This window comes from Hyperolius riggenbachi, chromosome 3 (genome assembly GCF_040937935.1).
Source record: "Hyperolius riggenbachi isolate aHypRig1 chromosome 3, aHypRig1.pri, whole genome shotgun sequence".
NCBI classification, from domain to species: Eukaryota; Metazoa; Chordata; class Amphibia; order Anura; family Hyperoliidae; genus Hyperolius; species Hyperolius riggenbachi.
Window position 1 is genome coordinate 159,714,553 of NC_090648.1, and position 18,385 is coordinate 159,732,937.

Here is an 18,385-nt window from a genome sequence, read left to right on the forward strand (position 1 = left end):
TCAGTCCAACTGCCACAATAGTGTGCAAATTCGTAGGTAGGCTGGCAGACATCTTTGTATACATCCTTTCGAGGGAGCACCCTTATAAACAATAAACCTCTTGAACACTCGTCAACCCCCCCCCCCCATTCCCCCTTTCTCCCCCTTAGGTTTTCAATAGAACTGATAAATCACAGCACACTGCTGCATTTTGTATGTATTATGTTACATGTGAGTGTAAGTCTGCTGTATGTGGAAACTGTATTTACTTTGCTGTATCTCTGGATGTCCTATCTTACATTATAGACCTGTACATGCCAAGTCTAATGCTGGGCACGACCCAGTCATGTTTGGCGAAATAAAATAATTCTGATTCTGAATTCTGGGGATTCTGATACTGAGTATCCCCTATGAAAAGATGGACTAGTCCAAAACCTGTCAGATCTTTACTGCATACTGTAACTCACGGCAACAAAGAAATAAATATTTATAGTGCATTTTACTTAGGAACATCCTATATGTAAGTATTTAAAATTGTAATATTTTTTCAATAGTGGTCCTTTATGCCTGGTACACACCATGCAATTTCACGTCAGATAGACGGGTTGAATCGATTATTTCTGACTTGTCTGATCTGATTTCTGATTACTTTTCTGATTGATTTTCCGATCACTTCTATACAAAATCAATCAGAAAAACGATCGGAAATCAGATTAGACCTGTCGTAATTAATCGATTCAGCTCGTCTATCTGACAGGAAATTGCATGGTCTGTAGCAGGCATTAAAGACCTACTAAAACTTGTTTGAGGACAAAACAATCCATTGATGTGGGATGTGACGTGGGAAATATTATTTGTTTTTTCATGTGACTCCTCAGTAATAAGTGCTGGACTTACCTCCAGTAAGAAGCGAGGACTTTCTGGCATGAACTTCAGAGCAATGATAGAGGCTACGCAGGGCAAAACACACACAACCACAAACACTCTCCAGCTGTGGAAGTGGTAGTGGGTTCCCATACTGAATCCCCATCCTGGAAAAGAAAATAGCTTCATGGATATGGGCTTGATAGTAATTTGCCACTTTATAGTTTTCTCACTTTCTGGCTGAAAGGGAACCTTAAGTCAAGGGGAAAAAATGAGTTTAACTCACCTGGGGCTTCCCTCAGCCCCCTGCAGCTGATCGGTTCCCTTGCAGCCCCGCTCCGATGCTCCTGAACCCACCGCCGGCGACTGCCGGTTCCGCAGTCACCGGCCGACAGGCATGGGAACGCGAGTGATTCTTCGCGTTCCCAGCCACAATAGCACCCCCTATGCTGCTATTGCTAACATACCTAGCAAAAATATGGTGGTGATAGGATAACACTGCGTACAGGTGCTATACATGAAGATACTGGCCCGTATGCAATTACAGTAACTTTTTCTCAGTTATCTCCTAGGAGATACTTTTCATCTTCTCTTTAAAATAACTTTTCCCCATTTTACAATAGAAAAAGAACCCAAGTGTTGGTGAAAAAGTACTATCAAAATTATTTAGCGTATTCTCTTGCTAGCTGGTGGTTTAAAATGCATTTTATGACAAGGTGAGAAAATATCACCTAGGTGAAAAGTCTGTAGAAAATGTGAATTGCATATTGGCCACTATATTCCAAGGAGATATGGGTCCCAGTGCAAGTGTTACATTGCCCCCCCCCCCCCACCCCCCAGCTCTCTATACATAACAATTGGTATGGCGCAATATAACCTGCCAAGAACAACCACAGTGTCAGAGGTACAAGAGGGGGATGGGAAACAGTATGTTAATGAGAACTACTATTCAAAGTATCTATGGAAGTGATTATTACCAGCACATGAACAATAAATACCTAATACTGCAGTTGAGAGAGGGCCCCAAGGGGCCATATCTCGCTCATGGGCCCCGGTGCGGTCGCAACCTCTGCACCCCCTATTGCTAAGCTGCTGATATTTCTACATCTTTGGCAGACAGCTTAGATACATTTGAGTAGTAGAGTAACATTTGTACTACACATGGATGCCAAAACGATTACACATTCATTACCTAATCGTGTTTTGGGCATAAAGAATGATACGGTTCAGCTTTTTGTATTACCGCTCAACTCTTATCAGTTATGTTATTGTTGTTTGTACTTGAATTAGGATATAATCTTAATTTGCCACAATGATGCATTTGTTACATTTCCACTGCCTATTTGCAAATGTCCCTTTACCATAGTGAGGGATGATGCTCCAGGCCATCGCTGATGCATACAATGCTCCTATCATCCAAAACATGCAAAGCCAGCTTAAGTGCTCCCCTCTCTTCTCACGTGCCAGGAACTCAGAGAAGTAGGCAAAGACAATGGGGAGGGAACCTCCAATGCTGTGAGATAAAACAACAAGAAAATATGTGTCACATGCTAACATACAGAACACATGCTAACACTGACTATTATTTGTAAAGAAAAAACAAATAAGAATGCTAGTCCATCTACTCATGGGGGCTTCTCTGTTATTTTTTTTATTTACAAAAGCATTTACTGAACTGCAGTTTCTCAGTCCAACTGCCAAAATAACATGCAAATGAGTAGAAAAGCTGGCTGATATATTTGTATAGAACCTTTTCAGGAAGTGTTTTGTAAAGGATAAAGAAAATACTGAAAATCCCTCATGAGGAGATGGAGAAGTCTGAAATCTGTCAGATTTGCCAGCTTTGAACTACCTACCTCAAGTGACAGCAACATAGCAAAAATGTAATTTACAGTGCAGTGTACTCTGAGAGAAATGAACATTTTATAATATTTGTATTTTAAAATATCATTAACCCATAATACTTGAAAATACTACTCACCTTAGCCTAACACTGACCTGCCCTTGCCTTCCTGAAATCTGGCAGATTCAATGTTGGCTGAGATAGAGAGAGTATGTATAGTTATTTCATTTGCAGCTTATGCCCAGTTCACTAGATGGGCAGGTGGGCTTCACTGTCTCGTCTTTACAAGATGTTTTACAATAGGCACTCTTTAAAAAAATAAGTGAACACATTTAACTTGCACTGCAGAATTGTACTGATCTGCAGCATTGTCCTAATTATAAGCTGTCATTGTTGCTGTGGTTGATGTACAGCACAACAGACAGACCGACTTCCTCATGTCTCTAGCTCTGAGGCTAGCAGATCAACAATGTCAGCAGGAGAACAAAAACAAACAGACCGGATCTTTGAAAAACAGCTTTATCTGCCAGAATGGGAAGGAATCATTATTAGCAATTTGCTGTTAATCAGATAACTTTCATTGCCTTTTAAAAAGCTAACTTGCCATTTAAAAAGCTGATGGTGGTATGTTACAATGGCTAAACCATGCAGTACCAAGTAACAGCCTCTAGGGGCATACTCTTCTGCAACAAAGCATCTAATTTGTGTTCATTTTGTTCAACAATATAGGAGTAATGTTTAAAGAGGAACTGTAACGGCAAAACGTCCCCTGGGGGGTACTCACCTCGGGTGGGGGAAGCCTCAGGATCCTAATGAGGCTTCCCACGCCGTCCTCCGTCCCTCGGGGGTCTCGCTGCAGCCCTCCGTACAGCCGTGACGTAATATTTATCTTCCTGGCTCCTGCGCAGGCGCTCTGACGGCTGTCGGCTCCGAAGTAGGCGGAAATACCCGATCGCCGTCGGGTCCGCTGTACTGCGCAGGCGCAAGTCTCCGGCGCCTGCGCAGTAGAGCGGACCCGACGGAGATCGGGTATTTCCGTCTATTTCCGAGCCGAAAGCAGCCACAGCGCCCCAGCTGGAGCCAGCAAAGGTAAATATTGAAATTACAGTCGGGCCTGTCGCCGGCTGTTCAGAGGGCTGCAGCGAGACCCCCGTGGGACGGAGGACGGCGTGAGAAGCCTCATTAGGATCCGGAGGCTTCCCCCACCCGAGGTGAGTACCCCCAGGGGATCTTTTTGAAGTTACAGAGTCTCTTTCAAGCAGTAGGATCAGCCATACTATACCAGGGAAAAAAACACATATGTAAGTAGATAAATACTTGATCTACTTACATAACACATGTATTATACTGTCCACGTTTTGATTTCAGTGAATGTTATATAGTAAATGACGAGAATTCTGATCCTGGTGGGGGCCATGTCTTTTGCCCACAGTTATGGCTAACTCGTAATGTCATTTCTGCCCTTTACTTTTTTCTTGTCTCCTCCAATCGCTGAGTCGCCTCAGCCTTGCTTGTAAACACAAGTGAGCAGGGGCGTAACTAGGCCCCACTGGGCCCCCCTGCAGATTTTCTGAGCGGGCCCCCCCCCCCCCCCCCCGGGCCCGCTCGCGGCCGTTTTGTGGGTGCTGGAGGGGTGGCAGCATGAGGGGAAAGCCTTGCCCACAGTCGGCGGGGAGAGGGGTAGTTCCCCCCTCTCCCTCACCTCGGGGCTCTCCCCTCTGCGCTCCCCTCCAGCTCGTAAGTGTCTGTGGGGCTGTGGTGGGCAGCGAGCGGCGGGCAGATACATACCTGCTTCCGTGCGTTCCATCGGAGACTTCTCCCTCTAGCGGCTGACGTCACTTCCGGAAGTGACGTCAGCCGCTAGAGGGAGAAGTCTCCGATGGAACGCACGGAAGCAGGTATGTATCTGCCCGCCGCTCGCTGCCCACCACAGCCCCACAGACACTTACGAGCTGGAGGGGAGCGCAGAGGGGAGAGCCCTGAGGTGAGGGAGAGGGGGGAACTACCCCTCTCCCCGCCGACTGTGGGCAAGGCTTTCCCCTCATGCTGCCACCCCTCCAGCACCCACAAAACGGCCCCGAGCGGGCCCCAGGGGGGGGCTGGGCCCCCCCGCGGGCGCAGGGGCTGCAGGGCCTATTCCTACGCCCCTGCAAGTGAGTAGGGGATTAGGGTTCAGATAAGGAGCTGGCAGGGAAATAAAGGGAAGAGGAGGAATAGATTATAGATACAAAGAACCCCCAGCATGCAATTATTTGGCACCGACTACTAAAGGGCCAGTACTCCTTAAGTATGTGATAACTCCAAATCATAACAGCAGAAAAAGTTTTGCAAAGTTTTGAATGCAGGATTAGCATCTTTATCACGTAATACACTCAGACCAGTTGCTGTTGAAATTTGACTTTTATGGTGACGATCAGGGCCGGGCCGAGGCATAGGCTGGAGAGGCTCCAGCCTCAGGGCGCAGTGTAAGAGGGGGCGCAGAATTCATTCAGCTGTCATTCCTAATTGTGTTTGAAGCAGAAAGAAATAAGAAAAGGGGATACATGGCAGTGACTGCAAGCCAGATAACTACATATTAAGGTGTTGGGGAGGTTGTGGGCCCTGGGGCACCTCTTAGTCTAACAGCAATCAGTGTGTGACGGCTGGGGTGGGAGGGATGGAGGGGCGCACTTTGGTGTCTCAGCCTTGGGTGCTGGAGGACCTTGTCCCGCCTCTGGTGACGATACCGCTTTTAAAATTTTCAAGTGAGCTCTTACCCAAAGCCAGAAATAAGGCGGCAGAAAAGGAAGAATCCATAGCCCTGTACAAAGGAGGACACGAAGGAAAAGGCAGCATTGATGATCAGAGAGATGAAGAGACATTTCTTCCGCCCCAGCTTATCTGCCAGTCCTCCCCAGACAAATGCACCGACCATCATCCCAAGGTATACTATTAAACCTGTAACAGACATGAGAAACAAGACACAATAAAAAGAAATGCAGTTAACTGTAAAAACCTGAGACCTGGCTCACAAGGAAAACACATGTTCTGTAGTACTTTTTATATCTTTACAATTCCCTTACCTGCTGCAACGCATTTTAGTACATCAAAGCGAACACATGCCTATATTTATTCAAGAATTTTGAATTTCATAAGAATCTCCGAATCTCAGATCTAAGAGGAGGCCTCTAAGAGGAGGGTCTGTACGTAGCCCCGTAGGAAAGTTTGGTCGCTGTTTCTAAATAACATCACAAGCTTTCATCATCTCTGAATTGTGTTGGGGAGCTCTGACTCATAAGGAACCACCCACTTCTACCTTGATACTCAGCTCCCATTGTGTTGTGCCTATGTGACAACAGCAAATCTAACGCCACTGTACCACTTTTTTCCCTTTTGGGGCTAATTGGACCAGGGTTTTTCACCTTTCTCTGGATCAACAGGGATATGTCAAGGTGCAGGCTAGTATTGTACCTTATTTTCAGGGTCGAAATCGGTTTTATTCACCAAGTACCCGGAAATTAATTTTGGCACATACGGGGAACATACAGGACTTAAAGTAGGAAGCAAGATAATACTCAATAACAGTCAAGCAGCAGATAAGTGGTACATAAAAATTAAAGTCCAGATAAGCAATACATCAGAAATCAAAAAGCAATGCAGCAGTAACGAGAAGTGACAGGAAGCAGCAATAGCCTAAGGGGGAGCAGGAGTGGGGTGGGGGGATAATCCTGGGGGGCGGCGGTATGATGTGAGTTCAGGAGTTTGACAGAGGAGGGGAAGACTTTGTTCCTTTGGCTCAAGGTCCTGATAGAGAAGATGACCCAGAACCTCTGACCTGATGGGGGCTGGCTGAAGAAACAGTTGCCTGGGTAGGCGGGATCGTTAGCTCTGGTACCCAGTCTGAAGTTGTGGATGAGATTCAGTGGGGAAAGGGGTTTTCTGGTTGAACTGTAATTACTGGTGTAATAGGTCTAGGGGCTTGTTATTATTAATTTTTATATCATTATGGCCCATAAAATGAGACTTAACAGTGCTGACAATAACAGATGTAAATTTGTGAGCGTGGGGCTCTCTCTCCCAGGACTCTCGTATATACAGAATCTCACAAAAGTGAGTACACCTCTCACTGTTCTGTAAATATTATATGATTTCATGGGACAACAGAGATATTACACTTCAAAAGAACATAAAGTAGTCAGTGTACTGCTTGTATAACAATGTAAAATTGCTATTTCATAAAAATAACTCGGCACACAGCCATTCGTGTCTAAACCGCTGGCAACAAAAGTGAGTACACTCCTAAGTAAAGAATGTCAAATTGTCTCCAAAGTCTCAATATTTTGTTCGCATGAAGTTTATGAACTTCACAGGTTACTACTGGAGTCCTTTTCCACTCCTCCATGACGGAGCTGGTGGATGTTAGAGACCTTGTGCTCCTCCACCTTCCATTTGACAATGCCCCACAGATGCTCAATAGTGTTTAGATCTGGAAACATGCTTAGCTATCACAATATTGTCTCCAAGTACCTACAGTATGCTGCTCCAATGTATAAGACACTTAAAAACAGGGGCGTCACTAGCCCTATTTTGGGGGGGTCCGTGCCCCCAATCTGTCCTGGGGTGCCATGGATCTCCCGGCCGCCGCTTCCCCGCTCTGCTCCGCTCCGCTGTCCCCGCTGCCATTCAGACCTCGATCAGCGCCGGGTGACCAGATAGAGCGGGCACTAGGACCTAGCGGACACCGCTGATATGCGGAAGTGACATCACTTCCGCATATTTGTGCCCGGGGCCCGCTCTATCTGTCCGGGTCGCCCCCTGATCCTGAGGTCTGACGCGGCAAGGTAGGTGGGGTGGGGAGCGCGCCTGTCACTCACTACCTAACGGGGGTCCCTGTAACTCACTCACTACCTAACGAGGATCCCTGCTGTCACTCACTACCTAACAGGGGTCCCTGCTGTCACTCACTACCTAACGGGGGTCCCTGCTGTCACTCACTACCTAACGGGGGTCCCTGCTGTCACTCACTATTTAACTGGGGGTCCCTGCTGTCACTCACTTCCTAACGGGGGTCCCTGCTGTCACTCACTACCTAACGGGGGTCCCTGCTGTCATTCACTACCTAACGGGGGTCCCTGCTGTCACTCACTACCTAACGGGGGTCCCTGCTGTCACTCACTATTTAACTGGGGGTCCCTGCTGTCACTCACTACCTAACGGGGGTCCCTGCTGTCACTCACTACCTAACGGGGGTCCCTGCTGTCACTCACTACCTAACGGGGGGCCCTGCTGTCACTCACTACCTAACGGGGGTCCCTGCTGTCACTCACTATCTAAACGGGGATCCCTGCTGTCACTCATTATCTAAACGGGGGTCCCTGCTGTCACTCACTATTTAACTGGGGGTCCCTGCTGTCACTCACTATTTAACTGGGGGTCCCTGCTGTCACTATCTAAATGGGGGTCCCTGCTGTCACTCACTATTTAACTGGGGGTCCCTGCTGTCACTCACTATCTAACTGGGGGTCCCTGCTGTCACTCACTATCTAACTGGGGTCCCTGCTGTCACTCACTACCCAACTGGGGGTCCCTGCTGTCACTCACTACCCAACTGGGGGTCCCTGCTGTCACTCACTACCCAACTGGGGGTCCCTGTCACTCACTACCTAACTGGGGGGTGCCTGTCACTATCTAAACTGGGGGCTCCTGTCACTGCCTACACTGGGGGGCTCCTGTCACTAACTGAACTGGGGGGCTCCTGTCACTACCTAAACTGGGGTACTCCTGGCGCTACCTTAACTAGGGGGCACCTGTTGCTACCTAAACTATCCAGGCCATCCAGCCCAGCATCACCACCAGCCAACCAGCCCAGAATCACTATCAAAAAGGCCACAGCATCACCACCAGTCAGGCCAGCATTTATTTCAACCAGCCAAGCACAGCCCAGCATCACTGCCAGCCAACCCAGCCACAACATCGGCCACAGCATCACCGCCAGCCAGGCCACAGCATCACTGCCAGACCTTTCAGCTCACACATCATCCCCAATCCAGCTAAAAACAGTATTGCCAGGCACAGCAGCCAGTAGAGGAGAATTCAGAAGCCAGGTGAGAGGTGTCTACCATATTAAGGGGGCATTCTGCCTATTTATGTGAAATGCTGTCTATTTATGTGCCTCATGACTGCTGAATTTGTCTTGTTGGGGGCCTCATGATTGCTGAATTTGTCTTGTTGAGGGCCTCAAGATTGCTGAATTTGTCTTGTTGGGTGCCTCATGATTTGTTGGGGGGCCTCATGATTGCTGAATTTGTCTTGTTGGGGGCCTCACGCTTGCTGACTTTGTCATGTTGGGGGCCTCATGATTGCTGAATTTGTCTTGTTGGGGGCCTCATGATTTCTGAATTTGTCTTGTTGGGGGTCACATGATTGCTAACTGCGAGACTATGGGAAAAGCTGAATCATCATCATATGAGACAATAGCATTAAACCTACTTTTTTAGCTTTTTAAAACAGAAAATAAAACTGGGAGGTTCTAAAAAAAATGAATATATTTTTTCAGGAGTAGGATGGATGAAATTGTTTATCTTTTCAGTTTTTCAACTTGGATTTTCCATAATGTTCATGTATGTGTTAAAACGATTGTATAGTATTTAGTTTAAATTGCTGTTGCCACTTTGCGATAGATAAGTGACTTATGGGTTGCAGTTTGGGCCTCCAAAAAGTTCACCACCACTGTCCTAATCTAATGTACGATTGGCCCCACCCATGGCCACGCCCACTCACTGCATGACCCCGCCCATTTTTTGCCGCACAGCACATAGCCCCCACCTAGTGCGCCCAGGTGCCACCGATCTCCAAGGACCCTAGGAACGCCCCTGCTTAAAAAACACACAATTAAACACATTTAAGAAATGCATTACTTAACCTCCTTGGCAGTAACCCCAAGCCAGGCTCGGAGTAAAAGAAAAAAGTTGCTGGGAGTGGTAATCCCGGGGAGGTGAGTCTGTGCAGGAGCTGCTGCAGATCTCTTTGCAGCATGTCTTTTTCCTGCTTTTAAGGTCTAAAAGCACATGAAAAAATTGTACCACTTTTAGATCCTAAAATCAGGAAAGAATCATGCCACCCGGGAGGTTAACACACTGAATTGCATGCAAATGCATATAAACACATATGAAAAATGCAATGCCTTTATCTTAAGTTTTTTCAGGAATTTTTAGTAATGTGTGTGTGTGTTTAGGCCTTAATAGAATTTAACCTCTTGAGGACCGCAGTGTTAACCTCCCCTAAAGACCAGGCCATTTTTCATTAAATTGGCCACTGCAGCTTTAAGGCCAAGCTGCAGGGCCACACGACACAGCACACAAGTGATCCCCCCCCCCCTTTTCTCCCCACCAACAGAGCTCTCTGTTGGTGGGGTCTGATCTCCCCCCCAATGTTTGTATGTTTGTTTATTTTTGTTTATTTGTGTTTTTTTTATAAAAATAGTGTATTTGTTTAAAACTATTGTATACCCCCCTCCCTCCCTCCCCCGCCAGCCAATCCCCGTGATCAGCTGTCATAGGCTTTAGCCTAAAACAGCCGATCACTTTTGTGCCTCAGGAGGGGACAGCCGTGTCACACGGCTGTTCCCAGTACAGCGCTGCTGCTGCCGATCGCCTAGGTGCGTCTTATATGCCGGAGCGTCTTATATTCCGAAAAATACGGTATATGGGAATTTGCATGAGCCTAGAGTTTTTCTTTAAAAAAAACATCACCTGTGTTTTTGTATAAACTGGAGCACAGTTGCAGTGTTGAGTTTAGTATGGGCTGCTTTCCTTCTAAAGAACATTTTTGCTGAACTCTCATTGTGGTCCAACTTAGCACCTGTGCCTGTGTTAGACCATGGGAGTGAATACATCAGCCAATGATTGCTTTCTTCACCTCCACTAAAGCTGTGATTTGTAGTGCAGGTTATTATATCTTTCTCTTTACTACAGGAAGGTAATTCTAGCCTAATATTAATCAGCCCACCAACCCAGTACTCTACGTCTTCCTACAGTAATTAACATGCTGCTACTGTAAGCAATTACTCTTCACATGGAAATACAGCGCAGACTATAAATGAGTCATCAAATTTTGCAAAGAATAATAAGGTCAGTTTTTAACTCTAGTAAATTCCTATGAAACTCTACCAAAGACAGTGCTATTATAATAAGATGTTCCTAAGCATTTTTATTTAGTGTGTCTTATAGCCCTGGCATTTTCTGCAGACTGTTCCTCAGAGGGGCTCACAATGTAATCCCTAACATAGTCATCTATCCATCATGGTCTAAGGTAAATTCAGGAAGTGGGGAGGGGGACACAGTTATCTTACCTATATGTTTTGGGGATATGTGAGGAACCTGGAGTGCTTGGAGGCAGAGCTGGGACAAGGTCTTCCAGCACCCAAGGCAGAGACCAAAGTGTGCTTCTCCATCCCTCTAACCCCAGCCGTCATAAACTGATTGCTATTAGACTAAAGGTGGCCACACACCATACAATTTTTTAAATATCTGTTAAATTTAAGAATTTCAATCAATTTTTCTGACTGATTGTAACATTTCAAAAATATGACCAATGTACCACACACGTACTGTATGTTCAATTTTTCCCCAATTATGATAAAAATGATTGGAAACTCTGAGAAAATTGGCTAGGGTGTGTATACTAATAAATTAACAATCCAACACACACCATAAAATCTTTAGTAAAAATTGAAGAGAAATATCTGGCATTCCGGATCGATTTAAATCGAAAAAAACTGGAAATCCGAACAGATTTTTCAGTCAAATGAAAAAAAAGCTTTTAATTTTTTCGAGCGATACGATCGTTTTTATCGAATTGCTGTAAAATTGGATAATTTTATTGTATCGTGTGTGGCCACCTTTAGAGGCACCCAGGGCCCCCAACTCCTAATACCTTAATCTCTAGTTATCTGGCTTGCAGTCACTGCTTTGTATGCCCTTATCTTATTTCTCACTGCCTCAAACACAATAGGGGAATGGTAGCTGAGTGAGTTGTGTGCCCCCTCCTACACTGTGCCCTGAGGCTGGAGCCCTGCCTGGCCCTGCTTGGAGGAAACACACACAAAGATAAGGACATGTAGACTCCATGCAGGTAGTTTCTTGGCCTATATTTGAGTCAAGGGCCCTAGCTTTGCAAAGTGAGAGTGCTGTCCAGTGCACCAGTGTGCCATTACTGATTTTTTTTTTTACAGTCTTTTTATTGTTTTTCAGTAACAAAAACCCAACAATTACTTGACAGTGCATAGTGTCGGCAAAAATACATAACATAAAAATGTTATTTCCATAGAGTTTTTACCAATACAAAGGAGAGATGTAAGCATATAGAAATACTCGTTCATTAGGGCTGCACGGTGGCGTAGTGGCTAGCTCTCTTGCCTTGCAGCGCTGGGTCCCTGGTTCGAATCCCAGCCAGGGCACTATCTGCAAAGTGTTTGTATGTTCTCTCCGTGTCTGCGTGGGTTTCCTCCGGGCACTCCGGTTTCCTCCCACATTCCAAAAACATACAGATAAGTTAATTGGCTCCCTCTAAAAAATTGGCCCTAGACTACAGTACTTACACTACATAATATAGACATATGGCAATGGTAGGGATTAGATTGTGAGCTCCTTTGAGGGACAGTTAGTGACAAGATATATATATATATATATATATATATATATATATATATATATATATATATATACACACTGTACAGCGCTGCGTAATATGTCGGCACTATATAAATACTAAATAATAATAATAATAATAATAATAATTAATAGAGCAGCGTTCAATGCAATAAGAGAGAAAGGTATACTTATAAGGAATCAAGAACATGAGGTGTAATATCCATATTATCACTGACTGAGCCAACACAATTGAGCCAATTGGCTGAATAGAGTACTGGTTAAGGGCTCTGCCTTTGACATGGGAGACCAGGGTTTGAATCCTGGCTACGGTCAGTACCTATTCAGTACGGAGTTCAAGGCAAGACTCCCTAACACTGCAGGGTGGCCTCCTGAGCGCGTCCCAGTGGCTGCAGCTCTTGAGCGCTTTGAGTCCGGCAGGAGAAAAGCGCAGGGCCGGGCCGAGGCATAGGCTGGAGAGGCTCCAGCCTCAGGGCGCAGTGTAGGAGGGGACACACAATTCATTCAGCTGTCATTCCTAATTGTGTTTGAAGCAGAAATAAATAAGAAAAGGGGATACATAGCAGTGACTGCAAGCCAGATAACTAGTTAATAAGGTGTTGGGGAGGTTGTGGGCCCTGTGGCACCTCTTAGTTTCATAGCAATCAGTGTGTGACGGCTGGGGTGGCAGGGATGAAGGGGCGCACTTTGGTGTCTCAGCCTTGGGTGCTGGAGGACCTTGTCCCGCCTCTGGAAAAGCGCTATATATATGTTCGGATTATTATTATTATTATTATCCCCCCAGACCCTAGAGAATTTAGTATTAGACCCTCTTATCAACCAAGTAAGTTGATAGAATGGAAGCACCAGATTTATGAATTGTTTCCATTTTGACAATGAAGGTTCAGTAGAGTTTTTCCACTCATTAGATATAGTTTTCTTGGCATAGAAGAACAGTAGACTGATTAATATTTTTTTCTTATTACTTAAAGGGACATCATCCAACATACCTAGTATACGATTTTTATAAGAGGAAACCACATGAATGCTAAGCTCATCATTTATGAAAGCTAACACCTTAATCCAAAAGGACTGAATCACCGTACAATCCCATGACATATGTTTAAAGTCGCCTGGACGGTGCCCACATCTACAACACGCATCAACAGTATCTGTTGAAAATTTAGAGATCCTTAGGGGAGTATAATAGGATTGATGAAACCAACGAATTTGTATAAGTTTATCTCTAGAGCTAATTACAGTCTACATGTAGTTCTCCTCAAAATCAGCCCATTCTGCAGAGGAAATTTCTACACCCCAATTCTCCCAGTAGGATTCAACAATGCCCGGGCGCAAAGCAACCTCAAGACTACCAAATTGAGATCTAGCAGCATGGCGGAGTTGAAAATATTGCAGGCGAGCTGTGGTTGGTATATGGAATTCATTAACAAATTGGGGCCATGATTTAAATTTCTCATGGAAAAATAAATAATTAAGATATTTAACCCCTCTTCTAACCCAAAATCCTATATTCTCCAGGGACTGAAATTGGATTACACCAAATGGGAGCACTAGGAGAATATGGTGTTCTTCCCTCACCAACCAGTTTTTGACATTTATAGAAAATTTTGAGGGAGTATTTAAGAATATCCGACTCCGCAGAAGAGAAACCCTCCCCTCGATATGTGAAGCTACATAAGGTTTCAAAGGAATAAGCAATAGCAGCTTCTGTATCAAGGGAGGCATCGTCTCTGATACAATGTACCCACCTGTAAATGTACGTTAATTGAGCCACTAAGTAGTATAATTGAAAGTGGGGGAGAGCAAGCCCACCCTTGTATATTGGTAACCGAAGTGTATCCAATCACAGTCTGGGAGCACGATTTGCCCAAATAAAGTTTTTAACTAAGGAGTTAATTTTATTAAATATCTGGGTAGAGACTTAAACCGGGGACATAAGTAAGTCATATAATAGTTTAGGGGCAATTATCATTTTTATAGTATTGACTTGACCCATAAGGTCTAGAGCAGGCATGGGCAAAATCGGCCCTCCAGCTGATACGGAACTACAAGTCCCACAATGCATTTGCCTTTATGAGTCATGACTGTGGCTGTCAGACTCCTGCAATGCATTGTGGGACTTGTAGTTCCTTAACAGCTGGAGGGCCAAGTTTGCCCATGCCTGGTCTAGAGGTAAAGATGACCATTTCTTTAATTTATCTTCTAACCATTACTGATACTTTGGGCTTGATTCACAAAGTGGTGCTAACCTACTTAGCACATCTAAAGTCTTTAGATGCGCTAACCAGGGTGCTAAGTAGGTTAGCACCGGATTTCTCAATCATATCGTGCGCTAACTTTGCGCGCGTAAAGTTTTACGCGCGCAAAGTTTTACGCGCGCTAAGTCCCATAGGCTTTAATGGGCACTTCGCGCGGTGCGCCCTGCGCTCTGTGCAGTACGCGCGTAAAGTTTTACGCGCATAAAGTTTTGCGCGCGTAAAGTTTTATGCGCGAAAACCATGTTTAGACGTGCTAAGGGGGTTTTCACAGGCGTGCTAACAGTTAGCACCGCTTTGTGAATCAAGCCCCAAGTGTTTTCCAGCTTGCAAATAATAATTGCAATATTCATAACAAGGGTTAGATTTTTTTTAAGCTCTACATAAGGTATAGCCGAAGGGAAGATTGTCTATCTTGGGGAGTTGAAAATGGGAGAATGAAAATACTGTACATGAGTGGGTGGGAATTAAAGTGGGACAGGTAGTGTACACATGGAAGAGGAAGTGGCTGATGCTTTTGTGGGTTGCAAATGGAATGCCCACTGCCTTAGATACTGCCATTGCAGCCATAGCAATTGCTATAGGGCCCATTGGAGGACCTATAGGAGGTCCCTTCAGCCTGGGTCACTTCGGATGTCCAGAGTTCTTCCTCCCCCTGCCATGCTTTAGACATCCATCCAAACTCTACTTACTCATCTGTTTGAGGAAACCCCTTGCCCTAATCCCCACATTCATCTTCCATTAGAGAGTGGCAAAAGGTCACAAAGCTCACACAACAACCTGTACAGTGTGGTTTTGTCTGCATTACTGGCTGATGGCCATAATGTATGGGGTGGGGGGACCTCCTGAAATGGTGGGGATTGTGTAGGTGGTGGAGGATTTATCATCTGCGAGGGCGAGTGATTTAGGGCAGGGCTTTTCAACCTGTGGTACGTGTACCACCAGTGGTACTTTGCTGTTGGCCAGATGGTACATTCCAAGTTTGTCTGCTACTTAATTGCCCACCTGCCGCTTGTCCTGGTTCCGTCCTGCCTTCACAAAGTTTGGCTACCCCTCACTCGCTCCTCTGCCTCCCCACCAATGCCTCCTGCTATCCCCCTACCATATGCCCCCCCCCCCCCTTTCTTAAAGTGTACCTGTAAGAAAAAAGTGCCCCGGGAGGAGGAAGCCATTTGATCCTAAAGTGGCTTCCCCCTTCCTCCTTTGAGGAACCCCTCAAAGATCTCCTTTTTGGTGTGAGTGTATGCGCGGTAGCAGCTCTCCGCTCGGGCTCCTCTGGAAACAGCCGAGCCTGGTCTGGTCAGATCTATTGTGCTGGCACACTGGTGGTACTTCAAATTTTTCAGGTGATAAAAGTGGTACAATGAGTGAAAACATTGAAAAGCCCTGACTTAGGGTGATGCTCGGTGTTTGAGGGAAGTAGTGCTATTATGCATGGGTAGGGCCTGGCCTATAGAATTGTATGGGCAATGAGTTGACATGCAAAATTATTCTGCAAAGCAGCTGTTCACTGTGAACTAGCCCTTAGCCATAGATCCTGATGTTTCTGACAAAAATAAGATTAGCTGCATGCTTGTTTCAGGTGTGTGATTCAGACACTACTGCATTCAAAGATATTCCTAAGGCTGCCAGGCAACTAGTATTGTCCAAAAGGAAATAAGTATGGAAGCCTCTGTGTACCTCTCTTTTTCAGTTCCCTTTAATACAGTTCTATAAATATCTGGTCATAGTGCAGAAAACAAAGCAGAAAAAAAATCTATTTTTAAGAGGGCAGCCAGACTTGCTGACCATACGCCATAAAAATCACCAATGACTTATAGCAGCATCCAAGCAATGCAGAGTCCTAAGATGAAGGACACCCAGGGTATAAACTGCAGGTGATGTACTGAGAACTGCTGACTGTGTAAAGTATACTTATACACAGAGCACTCTGCGCTGCACAAGCTCCTTACATTCTGGGCCAAGGGTAATTTTAGCCATCTCCATTGCAATAGAACCCCATTAAACAAACAAACAAACAGGGAGAGGTGGTCTGAAAGCACATTAGTGAAAGTCTCAGGGGAGCTCTGACTCAGCCTGCTCAGTGTTTGACTGTGGAGTAATCTCAATCCTGACACATAGTTAGCTGAATGCTGCCAGCACACAGTTTTCATTACAGCAATGTGTTATGACAGGTTGTACCTGACTGCTTCAAAACTTTCACTGGTGCCATCTGGAAGATGATATCATTTTCCAAGCTGAAGGCTCTTATGACTTTGAAATGAATTTAAACTAAAAAATGTTTAAACTGGTGACACCATTTAAATAATTCAATCAGCTCAGAGATTGTGGTTGTTATTTAAAAAAAGTTCTGTACAAGTATATTTTTAACATAACTAGTGCTGGAGGTTTTAATGATCTAATTACACTTCTCCTGGCCAATGTTTGCTTCATTAGTGGCCTATAGGGTACTGGCTACAGTAATGTAACTAAGAAATGCGTGGGCTTTCCTGCAGGTACATGGAGAACACCCACTGTGGGAAAACTTTTCACTGAGCTTTAAAGAGAACCTGTGGTCTTTCATATGACTTTGAAGGCGAGCAAGCAGTTCCCCAGAAAATAACCATTATTTCTCAAAAAATAGCAGTACTTCTGAAATGACAAAATTTCAACAACAACAAAAAAATGATGACCATCTTAAATAATAACCACTTTTATACAGGATTGCCACTTTTACTGGAACTCCACTTTGTAGTGATTGTTGTCCATTAAACTTGTTACAGTACAGTTCACCAGGCGGAACTGATGGGTGAAATGGTTGCATAGAAGGATTTGCAAGCGAGGGATGCCTAAAAGGTCTCCCTCAGTCACGCATAATATAAAAACTATGGTAGGACATCATGCCGAGTACACACAATGCACTTTCCCGTCTGATTGACAGAATCTGACGATAATTTCCGACAAATCCGTTCTTCTCCTGATTGGCAACGGGATCAGTTTGGATACAGATAATAATGAGGACAGCTGATGTCTGTAATAAAGGGGAAAGTAAAGCATTCTACGAGGTCCCGATCTTCCTCTTTACTAGTACCCAGCAGGGGCAAAGGGCTGTGCTTATACCTGGCTCTGTGCTCTGCCAAGTTCCACAGAGCTGCCCCATGCTCTGTACACACACTGCTGCTACATCTACATTAAACTGTAGCTGGGAAAAGGGGCGGGTGGCACCTAGTGCAGGCTGCAGCACGGTGTTGTGAGCTGCAGGATGCCTGCAGACATGCTGGTGTCTCAACTTCTGCCAGTCCCCAGACACTGCACCTGCTCCGGTCTGAGGGGATTTTGCCTATGTCTGACATTTTCTTATGTCATTCAAGCGAAGGGAGCTGTGGATTGTCAAATTAGGGGTATTACGCTATTTGCATTATAAAAGGAGCAAATATATTTCAAAAAGTGTAAGGCTACATTCACAGTGGGCATTGAGTTGCATTCCATGTAAAAGTAGGAACGCAACGGAAAAGTTCTACCGCGCCTTATGTACAGTAAAGCATACAGTCACTGCAAAGTATGCTTCACTGTCCCTATTAATGCATACATTATGCAGAAATGCACTGCATACAGTGCATTAGACAACTCTGTAGATTTTGCATTGCAGTGCACCTTCCCATGTTATAATGCGCACCGCAGTGTACCACTGTGAACGTAGCCTAAAAGAAAAAATGGCCTCCATGTATGTGCGCTGTATATGTTATAGAAAATAATCATCCCCTTCAAAATATTCACATTTTGTTTCTTGTAACTTGAAGTGAAGGCACAAAAAAAAA

At 45.0% G+C, this 18,385-nt stretch overlaps 1 protein-coding gene across 2 annotated transcripts in view; it reads right to left on the minus strand.

Annotated features, from left to right (window-relative positions):
- Positions 1-18,385, minus strand: part of SV2B (synaptic vesicle glycoprotein 2B) — a 171,158-nt gene that overhangs the window by 25,343 nt on the left and 127,430 nt on the right. For both annotated transcript variants that reach the window (XM_068275157.1, XM_068275156.1), the window contains exons 3-5: positions 5,443-5,623; positions 2,205-2,356; positions 877-1,010 (exon numbers count right to left, since the gene is read on the minus strand). In XM_068275157.1, the coding sequence (XP_068131258.1) occupies positions 877-1,010; positions 2,205-2,356; positions 5,443-5,623 (467 nt within the window). The remainder of the gene's footprint in view (positions 1-876; positions 1,011-2,204; positions 2,357-5,442; positions 5,624-18,385) is intronic.